The sequence below is a fragment of the Emydura macquarii genome, unplaced genomic scaffold (genome assembly GCF_026122565.2).
Source record: "Emydura macquarii macquarii isolate MOO-44397 ecotype Brisbane River unplaced genomic scaffold, CSIRO-AGI_Emac_v2 contig_369, whole genome shotgun sequence".
In the NCBI taxonomy this organism is placed as follows: domain Eukaryota; kingdom Metazoa; phylum Chordata; order Testudines; family Chelidae; genus Emydura; species Emydura macquarii.
This window is the reverse complement of record NW_027130506.1, coordinates 6,486,257-6,504,715: the sequence shown is the minus strand read 5'-3', so window position 1 is coordinate 6,504,715 and position 18,459 is coordinate 6,486,257. Positions and strand designations below refer to the sequence as shown.

Genomic DNA, 18,459 nt, shown 5'->3' with positions numbered 1-18,459 from the left:
GTGGCGCCATGTGGTCCCGGTAGACTGCCTCGTCCAAGGAGGAGGAAGAGGACTACCGAGGCACATCCTGCGGGTGCTCCCCCACCTGACGAAGGGATGCACCCGCAGACGGTCCCTCCATGGAGTCCGACTCCTCGTCCGAGGAGTGGCATCTATGGGCCTTCTTCTGTGCTGGGGGCACGGACTGAATCCCCACTGACAGGGTGGATTGGGGCCCCTGTCCCATCTGGATGCCCCATGGAGTCCAATAAGCCCATTGCTGCAACCATTGTCCCTGGGGCCAAACCGGGGCTGACCGCACCACCTGCTGTGACGCCTTACCGGCGGTTCCGTGCCCGACCTTGGTCCCGGGTGCCGTGGCGTGCCGGGGACCATCCTCTCGATGCCTGCAATGTGGAGGATGACAAGGAGCACCTCTGTTGCTGCGAGCGGTGCTGGCAAGTGGAGGCACGCTCTGAAGAGCTCTCAGTACCAACGACTTGCAGCGCCGCTTGCTTTTCAGTGACCGAGACCGGCGCCGCTCCGGACTCCGCGGTGCCGACCCGGACTCCGGTGACTAGGTTCCGTGTCAGGGACTGCACGGTGCAGGGTCCTCGGATGGCAACCAGGTTCTGCACCGCCTTGGTGCGGGCAAACTCCTCGGTGCCGGGGATCTGGAACAGGAGCTGTCTGAGCGCCGCCTGGTGGACCTCGTCCAATGCCGCCTCAGCCTGTGCTGCCTCCGGTGCTGGGGACCGACATCGGTGCCAAGAGGGAGACTCCACATCCTGAGTTGAAGCAGGCCGGCTCAATGACACTGGCTTGGAGCAACTACTGGGGGAGCGTCCTCGCTCCACCCCACTGCCGTCTGGCGGGAGATCTTCCTTCCCGTACCGGGGACCTCATTGCCCTTCGGGGGGACCCAATGAGGGCTTGCCCCGGGACACCGGCCCCATCTCCCTTGCAGAGAAGGGGGATGGAGGTACTGTAGGCAAGGCCAACAAGGCTTGTGCCGCCTGAAAAGCCTCTGGTGTCGACGGTGTCAGAAGGGGCACTCTCCCATTCCCCGGAGTCGGGGGAGGCTCCCTGCTCAGAGATGCAGGCACCGAAGACGACTTGATGGGCCATGGCCAGTGCATCTCCGCACTCGACCCTGCCCATACCTATGGCGCAGGGGAGTGTCCGTGCTCTGCGCACTGTTTCTTCTTCTTTGGCACCGAGGATGTTGCTCGGTGCCGAGTCGAGGTCGGTGCCGGCGGTGCGCTCTGCACCGAGGTTATGCTCAGTGCCAAGGTGGAGCGGGACGGCTCGGACGCCGGGCGGAGCACTGCTTCCATTAACAGGGCTTTTAACCAGATCTCTCGGTCCTTTTGAGTCCACGGTTTAAAAGTCCTGCAAATCTTCCATTTATTTTTCCTGTGCTCTTCCTTCAGGCACTTAAGGCACAGATCGTAGGAGTCGCTGAGCGGGTAAGCCTTCCCACAGGAGGCACACGGCTTAAATCCAGGTGACCAGGGCATGGCCCAGCTGCTCTTTATCATACTACACTTAACAACACTTAACTACTTAAAACTAACTGAAGTGCTTCGAACAACAAAGAGTTCAAGAAGGGGAATAGTACTTGCCGAGAGCAAGGCTAGTTCCAGCAACCGTCATGGGAGGAAAGAATGAACTGAGGGGGCATAGGGCCGGCAGTGCCTCATACACCGTGGCATGTGCATGGGACTTCAGGGGGCACCAGAGCTGGCCCTATGGGATCTGCTAAGAGGAAAAAAGTTCCGGGAACCGTGCAGGGTGGCGTACACTCACCTGTAGTGGAATAGACATGAACAATCACTCGAAGAAGAACCTGGAAATTGGGGCATGTCCCATCCCTGGGTCACCAACTAACTACTAAAACTAATAGCAACTATATACACATATTAAAGAAGAAACCACAAGGTTTGAAAGACTTGCGAGAGAAGACACATTCCAGAACCATCACAGGCAGTAAAAAAGAACTGGGGGCAAGGGGGAAGAGACGTACCAGTGCCTATATGTGGGTGCATACGCGCGCCATTGTAGGGGGTACTAGAGTCAGCCCTACGGGTACCACTAGGGGAAAAATTTCCAGCATTGATGCATGTGGCGTACACACACCTAATTGGGAATGGACATGAGCAAGCACTCAAAGAAGAGCCAAGCAATTCAGAGTTAATATAATGCCTTCCATACGCCAAGCCTATCAGTTCTCAGCTCCCCACCCTGGTCTCAGCAGGGTTTTCCTGTGCCACAGCAGACCCCTCTCTAATAGTGGAATCAGAATCTCCATCCAGCCCAATTTCCATACATAGTCAAGATTTGGAAAGGTCTACACTACAAGATTTGTTAGTATAGCTGTAATGGCAAATCCTTCTAGTGTAGATGCAGCTTTTATCCACAAAAGGGTGCTTTAATCAGTACGGCTCATACTAGTTCCCTGAGAAAAATAAACCATACATACAGGTAAAAGCACTTTTATGCCAATATAACAGCATCTACACGAAGGCTTTTTCTGGTATAGAAATGTTGCGGTGACCCCTCCTGCCCCCACCCCCACCCCCACACACACCACACCCACATGGCAAAAGCTTCTGTTGTTTAGTTGGCCTTATAGGAGTTACATCTAATGATGTACTGATGTCCTAGTAAAAAGAGATGGGTACTTCCAGAGTCAAATGACATTTGGCCAACAGGGGATGAATTACAAAGTGGCTGCATCAGGGCCTTCTGTAGCGAGATCACCATCTTCCCATTCCATGCAAGGATTCTGGATGCCACAGAGAGCTCCCTGACAATATCCAGAAATAAAGACTGGGGCTGAGCAGATGTCTGACTTTCCAAATGGACAATTCAGCAACAAATTGAAAAACAAAATACCACCACACATTCTGGTGGATAATATATTATAATTCTGAAGAGTATAATAATTCTGAAGATTATAAACACAAATCTTCATAATCTTACCAGGTAGTTGTGGATAAATTTTCTGAATCATGTATTCTTTAATGTTTTTTGGCATTTCACCTCGAATATCAACAAGTACTCGAGTCTCATTTGAAGAAATCTGGTAGATAAGGACTGGACTAGGATTAGCTAAAACAAGTTCAGCATGATTGGCTTTAAATTGTGGTGAATTCTTTTAAAAAAGAAAGAAAAAAAAACTGATCAGTAAAAGGGTCAAAAGTTGTTATTTTGCTGAATCATTTCCTGACATTCTTTAAAAATAGTATTAAATACTAAACAAGTCACATTAATTTAACATTAAGATTGCATATTGGGCAATGAAAGTGCTAAGGTTCCAAAAACAATGATAATTTGACTTCTTTGCACGTTTTGAATATTTTATGGCAATACACTTTCATTTGTATATTAAGCTCCACATTTTATTAAATCCTTCATTAATATTTATTTGTAAAGTGGCCAATTTAGGATATTAATTAAAATGAACAAAAGACAGATGAGGAGATGAAATGCCCATAGGTGTAATTATATTTTCTACTCCATATAAGCATCAGTTCAGCAAAGCACTTAAGCACATATCTAACTTTAAAAAGGTGAGTAGTCAGTGGGACTACTTGAATGTTTAAAGTTAAGTATGTGCTTACATACCTTACTGAATCAGGGCTATAATCTGTAGTAAATATTTTTTAACTGGTTGTGACATTGTTAAATAAAAAACAAGTTTTTTTCCAAACCAAGTAAGGGCACTAGTCATAAGTATGGACTATGGGCCCAACCTTTCTTTCACTCAAGTCAATAAGATATTTGTCATTAACTTCAGTAGGAGTAATGTTTTGAGAATTTTGGTTGGTAAGAATTTGTACCTGGCATGTTATATTTGACATTACAACTATAATAATCCCAGATAAAAAATGGAGTTAAGTTTGAGTATGCATCAGTGGACTCATCTACACAAAACATTAATACACAGTAACCCCAGGTGAAAATCTACAGCACACTAGTTTGCCACACTAACTGGCTAAGTGGATCCTGCTATCGTGCACTAAAGGTTCTGTAGTGCATTTGAAAATGGGAGTACAGTAAAGCGCACTACAGAACTTTTAGTGCACGATAGCATGATCCACAAGGCCAGTAAATGTGCAGCAAGCTAGTGAGCTAGAGAGTCACGGTAACTTGGTCTGCCAAAAACTAAACTTTCCAAATAGACAAACCCAGTAATTTAAGAATAAAAACATCCCTCCTCCCCCCCCCCCCCCATTTTTAAAGTCACTACTCTTGACATGGTCCAATAATTCCCAAGCCAAAATGAAAAAGTTAATGGAACTCCTGTACAAATATTTAAAAGCAATGTTCTTCTAATGGATCCTTTGGAGGCCATTTAATAATAGAATTCAAGAGATTTTGCTGTCAGTACTTGCTGAATAACAGAAAATAATAAAGCATAGGTTTTTTAAATGTCTTCCATAAGGGTAAAGTCTCATTCCATACACAACTCATTACAGCAACTGGGAGATATGGCTGAATATGGAGAGAAAAATATACACCAAAGTTTTTAGTCATTTCTTCCTCCATGAATGAATCCACTTTTCTCACAGGTATCTGACTTGAGCCAGGTCTTTTGTCTTGATTAATATACAGCAACTGCTCCCTTACTGACAGCATCTCAGCTACTAGAACAGCTTGCATAATGGTTAGGGCCAAGTTATAGTTACTCCGACATATGTGCCCCAGGTGAGGTTATAAAGAAGGGAGTGCTGATTCCACTCACACACTGAATAAGCATTACATGGCTCACCCTCTTAAGCATAACTGAGCCCTGAGAAATTTATGCAGAAAGTTAATAAACTGCACAGACTATTCACTAAAATTCAGGCCCATGAAAAAAGCAGTGGCATTTCCACTTCTATTGTACTATACATACAAACTTACTTTCAAAATACAGCCAACAAAATGCGACGAGACAGTAGCTTTGCTGGAAACCAAATTTTTCCTAAACTTGGAGAAAAGTCCATCAGCAACAACAGTCAGAGGCGCATGGAGTTCCTGCAACATAAAAATGTGATATTTATCTCAAAAAGATAAGGATAAAGTATCTCTTTAATCATGTGTAGATCCTATATAATTTTAGATGTGATATTAAGATACAAATATATAAGTAACTCAAAAATAACTGAATTCATTTACCTCAATTTTAAAAGGAAAAAACCACAATACATTACTTTTGGAATGAGAGAAAATATGGAAGAGTTCAACCCCATAAGAATTTTGCTGAGACATTATGAGCAACTTAAGAAGGTGAGGAGCTTATAGTGGAAAACGCTTCTCAACATCTACATTATTTTTTACTGCAGAATCTTAAAAAAGTCTATATATAAATAACCAAGCAAAACAAGAATAGAATATTTTTTACAACAGTAACACACCAATAAATAATAAATAAAAGATTTCTGCAGAGATTCCTCAGTTCATTTTTCTTTTAAATAAAAAAAAAAAAAAAAATAAGATGAGAACATAATTTCCAGATAACACTCCATTAGCACCTTTATTCAGTTCTGGAATTACTGACCAAATCATTGGCAATCTATCAAAATGAGTCACACAGAACCTCCTTTTTGATATTAAATAAAATTTTATTTAAATCAACAAACAACCCCTGTATTTTTCAATCATTTTTTCGTTTTGTGGTTAAAATAATTATGGAAGAGTGACTGTGATACTAAAAATCCCTGTATTCACAACCTACACACTACTGTAATAATCTTTGTATAAAATATGCCCTGTGAGGTATCATTTGAAAATTAATAATTCACTGATCATTAATATTCTTACATGATGCATGTACACAATGTGCATTAAGAATTATGGTCATCTGCTGGAATGATAACTAAATGTGTTCAAGCCAGGCATGTCAGGGAGAGCTGTTAAACAAAAGCACAAAGGAATATGTATTTGAATCTCTGACCAGCCTGATATTCAGACAAAAACCATGAAGGTCCATTTTTACATATTAGCTGTAAAACCAACAAGTAGGGGAAGAAAGAGCACAAAGCTTCTTTAACCGCAAGACTTCAGGTCGCCTTCCTCACAGCTTGAATAAGCTTTCCTTTGAGGAGTAACCCTCAGAAGAATCCATTTCAAAAGGTTACTGGTCTATAAAGATGGGGACTGAACCTCATGTGATAAGCAATTGAATCAACTGGTCGTATATATTATTACTGTATTATACAAGTGCATAGAGTGAGGTATTTTCTGAAAGTTAATGACACAGTGATGATTAATACCACTGTGAAATGAATGTATTAACACAACGTAAGGAATTACGGATACTCATTGATATTAGGCTGATCAGACAGCAGGAAACGTCACAGCTATCTGTTTCCTTTGTAAATGAAGCTTGGTGGAATCAGAAACAATGGAAGCTCCATTTACACAGAAATCATACAGAGGGAGGGAAGCCCACAGGAAGGGAAGAATAGCATGAAGTCATCCTGCCTCTTGAAACAACTTCATTGAATTTTGGAAGATATAAGCAAGGACAAAAGCCATCTTTGGCACTCATCACTAGACAGACACATGAGACCAGAGCTCTTGAAAGACAGGTCCTTCAACCGAAGTGGGAGGGAGAGAGGGAGGGTTGAAGTCCCTGGAACTGAAAATAGGTGAAAAACCTGCTTAGGCAAAGATCTTGCAGCTAAGACAGCAAGGGAAGCCAGCATCTTGTACTATTATGGAAGGCCCTGACTTAGGGAAAGTCAGCCATGGTTAGGAAGAAGAATGACTGGTGAGAAAACATCTCGAACAAAGCCTGTATCTTGCTACATTACGTTTTAGACTTTTGGATGCATGTTTTTCACTTTTATTTTCTTGTAACCCTTTCTAACTTTATTCTTTTTATTTAGCATCACTTAACCTATGTCCTGTTGTTAATAAAGTAGTTTTATTTTTACTAAACACCAACTTGAGCACTGTATTTAAATGGAAAAGTGTATTTCCAGCTTCTCCCTCCCCCACAATCAAGTTAATAAACTGTGATGCCTTTTGTGTCTTTAAAAGCAATGAACGAACCATATTATTTCACTGAACTGTCCAGGATTGGGCTGGACATGGCAGATCACATGGTTTTGAGAAAATTCAGGACTGGGAGTGTGTTGCGGTCACCCTGCAAATAGTAACCAAGACTGGCGGAAGCCAGAGTAGGGCTGTAGACAGGCTACTTAGGTCAGAGCTGCTGAACCAAGGCTGTCTAGCCGACATTGAGGCTGTGGTTTGCATGCTGGTAGGCTGGTAGTGAGTGGCCGAGGTTGGGAGCTACAACAGCAAAGCATTGTGAAGCACCCAAAAGTCACAGGGCAGGCAATGATACAACCCCTCAATAATCCGGACTGCACCCCTGAACCAAAAACGAGAATGTGACAGTGACCAAATTTGTTTTAATTTCCATTTTCTAGAACATGCCACACTTGCTGTAACAGTTTAAGAGGGCAGAAAAAAAAACATAGCTGGCATTCTATGAGGTATTTCCCAGCTAGAAAAGATATTCTAACCATATTCTTATCTTGTATCTCAGCATTATCTGGCCTAAGCATTATTCCTTCTGACTGAAATTTAACATCTGGTTTACAGATATGCTTCTCAACCTTAACAGATATTCAGAAATAAGATAATGGGGCCATACAAGAACCTAGGTCAATAAACAGACAAAAAACCACATGCACAGTTGCAGACAAAAGCTCTGGTAGTGCAGCTACATGTAAAGCCATGCTTCCAATGAGCTGAAAGGTTTTATATCGGAGACCAGAGCCTATGTAGAGACAGACAGGACTTCCATGCAGACAGCTACCACATTTATGGGTGGCTCCTGAGGCTTTTTCTTTATGGGGAACCTGCCTCCCAACAGAAAACAAGGGGGTGGGTGTGAAATGTCAGCAAGGGGAACCTATGTGGAGGAAATCTCTGTAGAAAATCCTCCCATTGGACTTCTGCAGGAGAGATTCTGGGCTACTAATAAACAAACATAGATATAGTATATATGGATGGAGAGTGCTACAACAGTTACAGTTAAATATTCTTATCCCCCTATAGGCTTAGAGAGGTGGAGTGATTCCCACATTTAAAACTCTCTATGGCAAAGAAGAACAAAATTAAAGCTGTAAAGCACAAAAATCCCATAATGAAATGTACAATACAGTCTGAAAATACATCAATGATTTTCTGAAGTTGAAACTGCAAAATTGTTAAATGGATTGTATTTGAAGAAAACTAAAATATTCCACACTAGAAAGTGCCCGAAAATGTTCCCCTCTCCCCCAACTAAAGGAACTGTACACATTTCTTAATGTAATGTAGTATCCTATACTGCCATATGTGGAAGGCACTGCTTCCTTGATTAAAAGAATAGTAATGCCTAGCCTGTATGTAGCACTTTTCACTGATTGATCAAAATGGTTTACAAATCGCCATTTATTCCCACTTTAAATATGGGGAAACTGAGGCATTGGGAGTGCAGTGACCTCTCCAAGGTCACCCCGCAGACCAATGGCAGAGCCAGAAATGTAAAGCATGTCTCTATGACACAGTCCAGCCCTCTATCCACTAGGTCACAAAACCTCCCTTTATTTTCCTAATGCTTGATGCATTTTTTTAAATATCCTGAAATATCCAAATCATCTTAAATGCTGGATCTGTTACCATACTATACAATAAACACAAAATTTGCAGTCTCACCTTAATATCTCCTGTTTCTTTTTCCTTATACTGAACACCCACCACACAGTCATCTTCCTCAAGCAGATGTAATACAGTCGCTTCAATGAATTTTGTGCTGAAATAAACCAGAACTTTTAAAAGTACAGGAAAAAATAAAAGGATATTTAGGGCCAAAGTTTCAAACTGACTTATGACATTAAGAATGCAAGTTCACAATCCCATTACTGCATATATAAAAAGCATTCATTTACACAAACAAAATTGTTCTGCCCAGTTTCAGAGGCAGTATTAAATGGTTCCTGTTTTCTTGAAATCTCTGGGCAAGACTAAGTGTCACTGAATTCTATGGGCCTGATCCTGCAAAGATATCCCCAGATGCTTAACTTTACACACAGTGATTAATCCCATTGATTTCACAGTCTGACAAGTAAAGTACTTGCAAGACTGGGGTCTTTGAGCTCATCTACAATATAAAGCTTTGGTTGGTATAGCTATGCAGGCAGAGACCCCTAGTGTATACAGCGTAAGCTGCCAGAAGGAGTTCTATGGGCAGCACAACTACACCGCCTCCAAGAATGACATTAACAAAGCCAGCAGGAACACTGTTCTGTTGGTATAGTTGCATCTACACTAGGGTGTTTGCATGCATAGCTAAATCAGCTAGGGATTGTGATTTTTTTCATTGTTGGAATAATTGGTGTCTAGCAGACCTACTTTAGTCGTTAGCCTAACTGGTGAAAAGTGAGTAAAAGATCATGAATTGTCACAATGACCTATTATATAAAGTTGTTTTAAAAAGATGTTAGGAGGAGACAGAAAGACTGAATTAATTTAAGCAAAGAGGTCTTCTGATATAACCCAGTTATGAAAAATGTGTTAAGGACTGTGTTAAGATCAGGTGTGGTAAAAAAGGGGAATGTGGGGACCAGAAATTAGACCTAACTAGTGGACAAAATAATGTGAGCTATTCCACTCATCACCCCTTTTTGGGGACTTTTAAAAAAATAAAAAAAATAAAGAGTTGGGAGAGAAAAGATAACTATAACCACTACTGTGGCTGCAGCAGAAGGATTTTCACCCTTGATACACCAGTGGGGATAACTGACCATCACCGCTGCACCAGCAAGGACCCCAGCCTGATACCTGTGAGATCCTGCTCTGTCTTCCTCTCTCTTGTGTGTCCCTCTCCGTCCCCCACTATCTTCCTCCTCTCCTCTCTCTCGGTTTTCACCATATCCTGAAACCTGCTACACTCCATGGCACCCTGCCAGAGATGAGATGGCCCATCCAGCTTTCCTTGGCCTGAGAAAGACCAGTGAAGGAAAGGGATCTAACCAGACCATCCAGATGATATCCTGCTTACAGAGGCAATCCAGGGTCTAGAACAACAGCTGTTTTGGCTGAGTTGCCAGCCCAAAACATCCATTAATGACTGACTAGCTACCCTGCATCCTGAGAACATCAACAAAAGCCATATATCCCCCATTTTTATCTATCCTATCTTGTCTCTCCCAACTTACTCTGCTCTTCACAATCTTCATAAAGCCAAAGGTGAGCTATTTTCCCTTCAATGGGCCCAGTGATCCAGTAAACTCAGTCAGAAAGTGCAACTACACAGCGTGCATTGCAGCATAGATATACCCTAATCAATATTTCCTCTTTTTAAAGAGACTTTAAAGGTTTGGATTAAGTTCATTTTACATAATCATTCAATTTCATTTTTAATGTTTTTGCCTTGTTTTGATTTTTTCCTTCTGAGTGTTTCAATTAATACATTTCTAATCTTTGCCATGAAATTCTTAGTGTGTTTGCCATGGTACTAAGCAGGGGGAGGTCTCTGTACTTTGAACCCCAAACCATGTTTAAAGCTGTCAAAGTTGTACAGTGAGAATCATATTAATACCTTTGACTCATTGGGCCCATTTATTCCATTGAAATTCATACAACACTCCTAACGGAGAGTGATGTTAGCAAAACTTTGTAGGGTAGACCACAGAAGTATTACCACACTGCTTGCCTCCTTCATTATGTCATATACAAAAATGGATGCTCCTTATAATCATGGGGGAAGAAGGACAAAAAACCTACCACATTTTCATGGGGCTAGAATTTCAGACTAGAAAGATAAGCCAGACCCCCCCCCCCCCTTTTTTTTTTTTTAATTCTTTCATCAGAATTACGGAAATAAATTTTATTTCCTAGGAAATGATTTTCAAAACCATTTTCTTTAACATTATTACATTGCAAATATACTTTTAGGTTTATTAAAATAAAGGTATGGCAAACTGCAATGAACATTACCAAAATGAATACATATTTGAATGATTTTGGTATCATCTGTTCTTCATAAACCAACCTACTCAAATATGTCCTTACGACAGTAAAAGGAGCTCTTCAAGTGAATTAGCAACAACTGGATTGTCAGTGGGATTCCACATGGGTGCAAGAGTCCACCTACATAGATCAAATTACAGGCTCAGAGCCTTTGTCTTTTAGTTTATTGTGGTGTAATTAGTGTACCTCTTATAAACATCCACAAAAAGAAGTTTAATGATTTTTTGCTTTAGCATGCATATAAGCACAGCTCCTGCATTAGTACTGTCTAGTCCAGACCTCTGCACCTATGCAGAGTTCCACTGAAGCAAATGGAGGATGTCAGAGCAGCAGAGAACTGTGCTACTGGATCCTGATGCAGAAATAGGACCTAAAATTGTTATACTATATCGATTAAAATTTTAAGTCAGTTGTCTTACTTGGGTTCTGCCATGGCTGCCCTTCGGAGACCCATGATGAAGCGCCCATGATGAAATGCTCTTCCACTCTGCACCTGACCATCTTCAGAATTTGGATAAGGAATTTCAACCTCTGATTTGCTCTCTAGATCATGAATTACGTAACCATTTATTAAGTGAGCATCAAGACCTTCCACTGTGTCTGGAAAACAAATTCCAATATCGTAGTGAACGAATAAAGAACAATGAGAGACATGCATTAGTCTGTAAAAACTGACCTCTACACCAAGAGTATTTTATTTCTTTAGCATACAATCACACACATCTAACACAAAAAGGGACATTTTCAAAATGGTGGGCAGAAAACATATGAACAAGCAGCTTTAGTCCAAATTTGTCCAGAATATGTTGTATTTCTTAGTTTTCTCTGTAAACATGCTTTTCTTTGATATAAGGGGTTTTTGTCCTTGTCAAGTAAATACCTTTGCAACAAAAAATCTGAGTTTTAAGATTTACTCACCTTCAAGACCCAGGTCTTTAAGAGCATTATATCCCCCAGGTTGTAACAATTCTCCAACTATCCTGTCAGGTTCCTTCAGATCCCTCTCCACTACTGTCACCTTTCTTCCATCTCTTGACAGCACTGTAGCCAAAGCAGAACCAAGTACACCTGAACCCACGATGATAACCTCTGGATCATACTGAGGAGCTAGTTTTGTATTTGTAGCAGTCTCCGTCACAGTTGTGTTTGAGTTTACCCCTCTTTTATCCTATGTAGAAATTAAAACCAACAAAAGTGCAAGTGACAAATCTAGCATTTTACTCTTCATTTTACAAATAATAAATTAAATTAAATTACAAATAATAATAATAGGCAATATAATATAAAAATTGAATGATTGTGAATTATCTTTTGGATTTAAAAATTAGTCAGTTTTGCCTACTCTGGATCTTAGTATCAACTCCCTTAATCCTACAAACCATTATTATTGAGCCTAGTCACGTGAGTACTCCCACTGGAGTTCAATGGGGCTACTCAACAATAATAAGTTCATGGTAATAGGCATTAAACTCAGTAGAAAGGGTTTTCAGAAATGGACCCTAACCCATATTAAGGCCATAGATGACAGGACATCACTGCAGTGGAGGCAGAGATTTTTCTGAGGCCAATTATAAACTTGGCCAAATTTTCAGAGATTTTTCAGAGACGAAAAACAAACATGTTCCTGACACCAAGGCAACCTCTGTGCCAAATTTCAAGTACATGCTGCAAAGCACAGAAGAACTAGAGTTCTCAAAAGTTGAAAGAATTTCTTTTAACTTGGGTAAAATTAATTTCTGTGCAACCCTATTCTGAGAATGGCTGAAGGATTTTAGCTGATACTTCTCCTCAAAAATAAATAAATAAAATAAAATAAAATCACCCCAAGGCAGACACCCAGCATGGAAAATTTCAGCCCAAACAGTTATAATTTGGCAAAGTTATAAGCAACTGAAAACAGAGTTTTATCATGAAAAGTGTTAGGCAGCTTTAAATATATACTGTGCTATCATTTGACTATTTATATTGCTTACAATTGAAACCCCAAGTATGATCATTCATCAAACTATATATACTGGTTAATTTGTGGTGTATTAAAAAGATTTAAGTGGTAACTGCCAGGAATGAGTAGAACCTATCAATTATAAATTGATTGCACAAATTGCACAAAAGTGAGAAGAAAGTATCTTGATAATAGAGTTGCTTATCTATTCTCCCTCAATAATTTGCTTGGCAACTTTCAAAATATTTTTTTTACTGCCATAGCTGCAGCCTGTACCTGGAACTTTCAAAATCTCAATTATGTTCTGCTTTTTACATCATTCTCACTAATAAACAGAATTTATAGTCAGAATTTAAATGACAACTGTCAATGATGTACAATGTAGAATGTAATCCAGTTCATTTGGATACGCAATCTTACTGCAATAAGGATATGGCAATTTGAATATGCAGTGTTTACTGTAGTAAAAACTTGACTGTATCAGTGCAACAACTGCTTACAAGGGAAAGAGGATGTTAGATAAAACAGTGCTGTGTTTCTATCTACTTTAAAAGATTAAAAAGCCTGGGAAGTAAATATAAAATAAATTAACTGAATGAAGTTAGGTAATCAGGCAACTGTGGCTCAAGGGGCATAGACTTGTAAGAAACACTACAGTCGCTGAAAGTCCCTTGAGAACTGTGGCAGCAGCAGGAGACCACAATCTCTAGCACCTGGGATCAGACAGAGTTGGCACTGTTCCAAACTGTATAAGGAAGGGGGTCCAACTATTGTAGTTCAAGGATGCACTGAATCTGCACATCTGCTAAGTAGCCTCAACTAGTGGGGCTCCTACTGATCTCCAGCCACAAACTACAGCTTTCTGCTATAATACCATACTGTTAATCCTACCACCCGCACAAAGGGACAAACTGGCAGTCTGCTTCAGATATTTTGACCCAATGTTCTAACAGCCTTTGAAGATGTAAAGCATATACATGGGATTTTTCATTACTGTTATCTACAGAATTATTTGGATTTCATCAGAAGCACAGTAACTGCAGATTCTTTTTTGTTAGGTCTGCCAGTGGTCTTGGATACATGTTTTTCTTTCAAATGTAAAGATGCTGAAAGCTGATGTAAGTCACAGCACTAATAATTTAACATTTGTTTCCTATGTGGGAAAAATACTTTATCTGAAATTCGACAAACAGAGAAACTGCAAGTCAACTTAATGGAGCTTTCTCCCAAGGTTTACATTTAAACTTCATCTGAAACCTGAGATAACTTAGTGTCTCGATTAAACAGTTTCCATCTATGAGCTTGTCAGCCATAACTGAAATAAAAATCTAACAAATTCCTAGGTGGGGACTACAAGAATAAATCCTCCCCAACCTTTCAATAGCTACTTTTCTCTCAAAATGACAGGAGGAACCCTAATGCTAAAACAATAGCAAAAGGACTCCATTCTATTCGCCAGGTTTGAACTGAACCTACCTGTCTGGTTTTGGGTTGCTCTGCCTGTTGAGATCCAGGGGTAGATTTGGTCCAGAAAAAACCGATGAGTGGCAAAGCTGAAAGACCATTGTAGAGCCTCCCAAAGTGGGACTGTTTCTGCTGCCCCGGCTGCTGTTGTTTCAGCCACCCGGCACGATACCGATAAGAGAGCAGCAATCCAAGAGAGAAAAACATCAGCATGGTCAGCAGCATCTCTTTGTTGGCATAAGTCATCAAGTCTCCACATTTCTTATACACGTAGATGAAGGAGGCAATGCCCAGAAAAGTCCACATTGTGACGAGAGCAAGTAAGTGTTGCAGGTGGTTCCCTCGAACTGTGATTGACGTCCTCTTAAAAAAAGGGGATTTCTGCACAAGCTATAAAAATTATAAAAATACAAATATCCTCTTGAAAGATATATGTATGTGGCAATGGGGAAGCAAGACTCTCTCACAAATCCCTGAAAAGACAGCCACTGCAGCCTTCCTAGGGCACGGCAGCCCAGAGACAAGGAGGCTGCAAAAAGCGGTATGAATTAAATACAAGTCTCCTCTTCAAAATGAGATTTACAGCAGCTCAAATTATTTAAATGGTCGAAACTGACTACAGCATCGGCCTCCTCTATGGCTGTCTGATGTTTATGAAGATGAAATTAATTGCCAGGGCGAGGTATTTTGCTCCTAGATCTCCTTTGGGGTTAGCCTCTTCTTTCCTCCAGCACCAGGTGCTCCGCCCAGAAAGAATAATTAGCGAGACCTATTATTACATACGGCTGGAAATAAAGCCTCTGGCGGTCGCCACGAGCTCCCCAGGAATTTCTAAGTAAAAGGAGACCCTTGCTAACTACAAAACCTTATTAATTCTCAGGTTGAACACGGGCTCCTCCCCTAAATCCTGAGATGAAATAAATATCGGGGGGAGGGGAGGGGAGGGTCACAGCTCCTGAGGCGTTGATCTTATACTCGAGCTGTTCTCACTTCGCCCTCCTCACAAGAAGCCCCCAGCAGCCTCTGACAGGAACGAGCTAAATAAGCCGCTTCCCGCCATCGGGCGCCCGGCTCCGCCTCAGCCACTACCCCCCTGCGGCTCCCCTCTGCCGGCCAAGCCCCTCTCCCCGAGGCTGCGTTCCCGGGGCGCTCCCAGGCTGAGGCAGATGGAGCCAGGCCACCCACTCTCCCGCAGACGCCGCTGCCTAGGCTACAGACTCTCCTGGCCGCAGCCGATCAGCCGGGAGTAGAAGGAGGAGGGGCGGGTCTTATGCTAACAAGCGGATCCTTCCATCCTTTTGCAAGCGCCGCGCGCCTAGTGCCCCAGCGGCTCCCGGCCAATCGGCGCTGCTAGGCCGAGATGGCGCTATTGAGGATTGACCAATGGCAGGGACCGGAGGGCGAGGCCTGACGCTTTCCGGGCCCCTAGTGCGATGTGACGAAATGAGCGGGCGGGGCAGGGCTGCATCTGGTAGCTAGCGGGAGAGGGATGAGCGCTCTGGTTGCCATGGGAACGAAGAGGGAAGATATTGGTCGCGCTAGCGGGGACGGTCGGGGGGCAGTTTCCCGCGCAGCACCCCACCGCCACGGGGCTCGGAGAATCTACGCCGCGGCCTCCCGGGGCTGAGCCCTGCTCCTCGAGAGAGCCTGTTCCCTGGGCTCGCCCTCAATGTAGCCGAGACTCCCTGGCAACAACCAGGCCACCACCCTGCCTCTGGGCTCAGAGTCTGCTCCACCCTGGAGAGAGATGGGGCAGGAGCAAAGCGGGGGAGAGAGGTGGGGCACAGAGGGCAGGAATGAAGGGGGAAGAGAGGTGGGGCACAGGGGCAGGACATACCTCTTCATTGGTCTGGCTTGCAGCCCAGAACGTCACACCTTTGCCTTTTACACCTGTGGCTTATTGTGAGTTGGGTGACCCTAAGTCTGGTTTTTAACAGGCCAATCCCATATATGAGCCCTCTCGCAGGTGTCCCAACTTTGTCCTTAAAAATTGGCAAATAGTCCCATATTTTCTGCCTCCTGATCAGTCCTGGGTTTACAAGGGCACCGAAGCATGGGGCCTACACTTACAAGGGCCATTAGGGGATGGCTGTGGCATTGTGGTGATCCCTGCTCACCAGCCACCCTTTCACTAGTGGTGACTGGGGGGGGGGGTCCAGTGGCTGATGGGGGTGGATGTGTGAGGCTGGTAGTGGGGTAAGGCCACAGGGCCGGGCCACTCGCCCTGCCAGTCTGTTATCATAGCTCCTGCCCTCCTGCCATGTGCCAGCTCAGGGTGGATCCCAGCTCAGCCAGCAGGACCCTGCCCCAGTGCTGGCTGCACGCTGCGAGCTGCAATGGCTGGTGAGTGTGGGCAGGCGATGGCATCAAGCCAGGTGGGGAGGCTGGGAAGATGCGGTAACAGGTACCGCGAGAGGCCCAGCCAAGCGTGGAGGGCGGAGAGCGCCGGCAGGGAGGGTTGATCAGTCAATCACCACTCCATGTATGAGAGTCATCTTTCCTTAGATATGTGTGTAGGTGTAAGGGAGTATGTGCCACACCCATATGCATGCCCCCCACACAGCCACTGTCCAGCTCTGCCTGCACCCCTCCATTTCCCCCCACATGAGTAATTTTACTAGGTGTCCCATATTCAGCATAGAGATATATAGTCATCCTAATTGTGAGCCCAGGGATCCTGTTACATCATATTTAGGCACCTAAATAAGTGACCTGATTTACAAAAGTGATGAGTTTTCAGCAACAGATGTGAATGGGAGCTGCTGAGTACTCAGTAGTTCTGATAATAAGGCCATAGGTGCCTAAATGTGGATTTATGAAATTAACTTCTAGCTTCCAAGTTTGAAAGTTTTGGCCTAAGGCCAAAAGTTTAAAAAAAAATTGATATCAGTGGGCCTCTGAAAAGATAAAAGGGTCTGACCACACAGAGCTCTGGGCAATATCAGGGCCTAAATCAGGACTGCAGAATTTGACTCAATAATATATGAAAATGACCCACTGCTTTATTTTTCTCTCTTTTTGATGCAGATGTGGGACCAAATTCTACTCCCAGGAACAGCTGTATTACCCCCATTGATTCAGAATCTCAATCTTAGTGACTTTAAAATAGGAGTGAGTGACATTATGTTATTTTCAAGCATTACTTCAGCAAAAGAGTAATGATTAAACGGATTGCAGCTATTGTATAAACAATAACATACCTTTCTCCTAGTACATCTGAGTGAGAGCTATAGAAGCAGCAAATTTACTGTTTCTCAAAAAACTCACTTTCTATAGTATTTATCGGGGTCAATTTTAGGGGAAATGGTGCCCTGGGTGAACTTGTATTTTGTGCCACTGCTCTTCGCTGCCTTCTCTGTCCCCTTTCCCCATTCCCCTGGCCCTCGCTTGAGGCTTCCCCCCCCCATTACCCAGTTGTGGTTGGTCCTGCTTTGAGCACAGGGTTGGACTAGATGACCTCTTCCAACCTTATGATTACCCCTGGGCCCTGATGCCTTCCTGGGCTCCTTACCCCTTCTCTCTCCCTCATCACCTTCCCTAGCTCCCCACCCGTCGTCCCTGGTCCCCTCTGTCTCCCCTGGCCCTCCGTCCATCCCCCCATTGCTCAGCTCCTACTGCCTCCCCAGGCTACCAACCACCCCCCATTACCCCAGGCCCATCCCACTCCTTGCCTTTTGACCACAGCACCCTACACCCCTGACCACAGCGCCCTGGGTGAGGGCTCATCATAGAACCATAGAAGATAGGGTTGGAAGGGACCTCAGGAGGTCATCTAGTCCAACCCCCTGCTCAAAGCAGGAGCAATCCCAACTAAATCATCCCAGCCAGGGTTTTGTCAAGCCGCATCTTAAAAACCTCTAAGGATGGATATTTCACCACCTCCTAGGTAATCCATTCCAGTGCTTCACCACTCTCCTAGTGAAAATTTTTCCTAATAATATCCAAACTAGACTTCCCACTCTGCAACTTGAGACCATTGCTCCTAATTTGGTCATCAAGTACCACAGAGAACAGCCTAGCTCCATCTTCTCTGGAATCCTCTTTCAGGTAGT

The 18,459-nt window shown here is 43.2% G+C and overlaps 1 protein-coding gene across 1 annotated transcript in view; it reads right to left on the bottom strand.

Moving 5' to 3' along the window:
- Positions 1–15,605, bottom strand: part of SQLE (squalene epoxidase) — a 28,703-nt gene extending 13,098 nt beyond the window's left edge. Inside the window, exons 1-6 of the mRNA XM_067531348.1 lie at positions 14,420–15,605; positions 11,920–12,169; positions 11,421–11,601; positions 8,686–8,782; positions 4,891–5,004; positions 2,965–3,136 (exon numbers count right to left, since the gene is read on the bottom strand). Coding sequence (XP_067387449.1) covers positions 2,965–3,136; positions 4,891–5,004; positions 8,686–8,782; positions 11,421–11,601; positions 11,920–12,169; positions 14,420–14,713 — 1,108 coding nt within the window. The 5' untranslated portion in view covers positions 14,714–15,605. The remainder of the gene's footprint in view (positions 1–2,964; positions 3,137–4,890; positions 5,005–8,685; positions 8,783–11,420; positions 11,602–11,919; positions 12,170–14,419) is intronic.
- Positions 15,606–18,459: the final 2,854 nt, after the last annotated feature.